This window comes from Microtus ochrogaster, chromosome 17 (genome assembly GCF_000317375.1).
Source record: "Microtus ochrogaster isolate Prairie Vole_2 chromosome 17, MicOch1.0, whole genome shotgun sequence".
Classification (NCBI taxonomy): domain Eukaryota; kingdom Metazoa; phylum Chordata; class Mammalia; order Rodentia; family Cricetidae; genus Microtus; species Microtus ochrogaster.
Window position 1 is genome coordinate 8,986,792 of NC_022019.1, and position 2,137 is coordinate 8,988,928.

The 2,137-nt window shown below is 37.0% G+C and overlaps 1 protein-coding gene across 1 annotated transcript in view; it reads right to left on the bottom strand.

Annotated features, from left to right (window-relative positions):
• The window catches only part of Rnf17 (ring finger protein 17), a 47,231-nt gene extending 45,578 nt beyond the window's left edge, over window positions 1-1,653 (bottom strand). Inside the window, exon 1 of the mRNA XM_005355450.3 lies at window positions 1,273-1,653. Coding sequence (XP_005355507.3) covers window positions 1,273-1,623 — 351 coding nt within the window. The 5' untranslated portion in view covers window positions 1,624-1,653. The remainder of the gene's footprint in view (window positions 1-1,272) is intronic.
• Between the last annotated feature and the right edge of the window lie 484 nt (window positions 1,654-2,137).

Consider the following 2,137-nt stretch of genomic DNA (forward strand, 5'->3'; position numbering starts at 1 on the left):
ATTTTTGGTTTGCTTTTTTGATACAGGGTCCTACCATGTAACTCTGGCTCATACAGAACTTGGTATATAGAGCAGGCTGGTCTTGAATTCACAGAGATCTGTCTACCTCTTCTTGGATGCTGAGATTATAGGTATGTGTCACTATGCCTGGTTAAAAAGTTGAATATGTTGTAAAATATTTATTTATGCAATGTATGCATTTTTCCTGCATGTTTGTGCATCACATGCATTCCTCGTGCCCACAGAGACCATACGGGGAATCAGAAGCCCTGAGACTGGAGTTACAGATGACTGTGAGCTGCCATGTGGATGCTAGGAATCAAACCAGGGTTCTTGGAAGAGCAGCCAGTGCTTTAAACAACTGAGCCATCTCCCCAGCCTCACTGAATATTCTTGAGTGATTCACTTCTTTTTGCTCATCTGTATTTTCTAGATTCTTTTTACGATACTTCCTATTAAAAAACAAAGACAGCCTGTGTTGGTGAGATGGCGCTACAGTTAAGGGTATATGTTCCCAAGTCAGAAAACCTGAGTCCCATCCCTGAAGCCAAGATAATGGAAGCAGAGAACCAATTTCCACAAGTTGTCCTTCTAACTACATGAATGCTATGGCCTTATCTGTGTATGTGCACATACACACAAAAGAAAAATAAAATAATACATTTTAAAAGTGAATAGAGTGACATAAATCTTTTTTTAAAGACATCTTAAAAAATTCAATAACAAGAGAATATAAATTAGAAGTAAGCCTCTTTCTTATCGTACTCCTCAGAGATTATGGTTAAGTATTTTATATATTTGCCCACATTTCTTCCTATTGTAGATCTTTGACTACTAATACAGTAATTAAACAACAGCAAAAGTATTTCCGAAATGAACTTTATCACTCAATGTGTCAAGAAACTGAAACTCTTAGCACATTACATGATAGCTCATGAGGATGAATGAATAGCTCCACACCAGTAGGTGCTTATGACTGAAATATATTAAATGTTTATATTTATTCGGCAACATATATATATTATTATTACTGCAGAGTTTGGGACTGAACCCAGGGCCTTGTACACGCTAGGCAAATATTCTACCTTCTAGCTCCATAAAGTGTTTCTTAAAGAGTATTTTATCTATAAAGCAGCACTTAATCTATAGTTCTTATATCAGAAACTGTTTATAGGTAAAAACAGACATTAACATGGCATTTCTATGTACAAAAACCTTCTATTTCATATTAGATTAATATTCTAGCTGTAGTGTTTGAAACAGGTAAATTACCTTCTCTGGGGGGTCCAGAAACTCATCCTTGATTTTCCGCATATCTTTAAGTGTTATTTTTGCAGTATTACCAAAGTCCACATATTTGACTTCTACTTCCCGGCGTCCAGGCAATCCTTTAAAAGTTATGAAATTAGAAATCACAAACATACAGGATCTCTCTGTTGGTCTGGTCTGTACTATAAAGAAAACTTTGGGAAGCTCGACTATGCAGAAACTTGAATAAGGATAAACTGACTCATATGAAATCATCCAAGTGGATGGCCAAAGCTTTAGATTTCCTGAGCATACATACAGGGCTATGAAACTTGTTGCTATCATTTTTAAGCAGAAAGATGAATGCAGCGACATTATCACTACAACAGAGGAAGGAATCCAGTATTACCGACTGACTGGAAGATGTGGAGAGGTGGCACAGCACAGAACTAACACTTGTAGAAGTTAGTCTATGACAGCAAACATCCAGAATGGCTGAGGTGCTGGAGAAATCTCCCAGGCTCCTACATGCACCCCTAGGTTAGAAGTCTCAATTCTTCCAGCATCATGATTTTTTCACTCTTCAAGACTCTGACTGAGATGTAGTTTTAAATTGTATAAGGCTATGGCATGAAATTTAACCAACAGTGTTTTTTCTTTATCCAAATTATCAATCACATATGAGAACAGAGCCAGTAGGCAGGGAAATCCCATATTTATTTCTTATTTATTCTTTCATTTTTCTGAGTAAAGCAATGGAGGATGGCAGCACCAAAACAGGAGTAGCTTAAAGTGATAAACATAGGAAACAGGGGCTCTCATACAGAGGAACAATGAAGTGTATTGTCAGGTGACATGAAGTCTCAGAACAACAAATGTGTAGCAATCT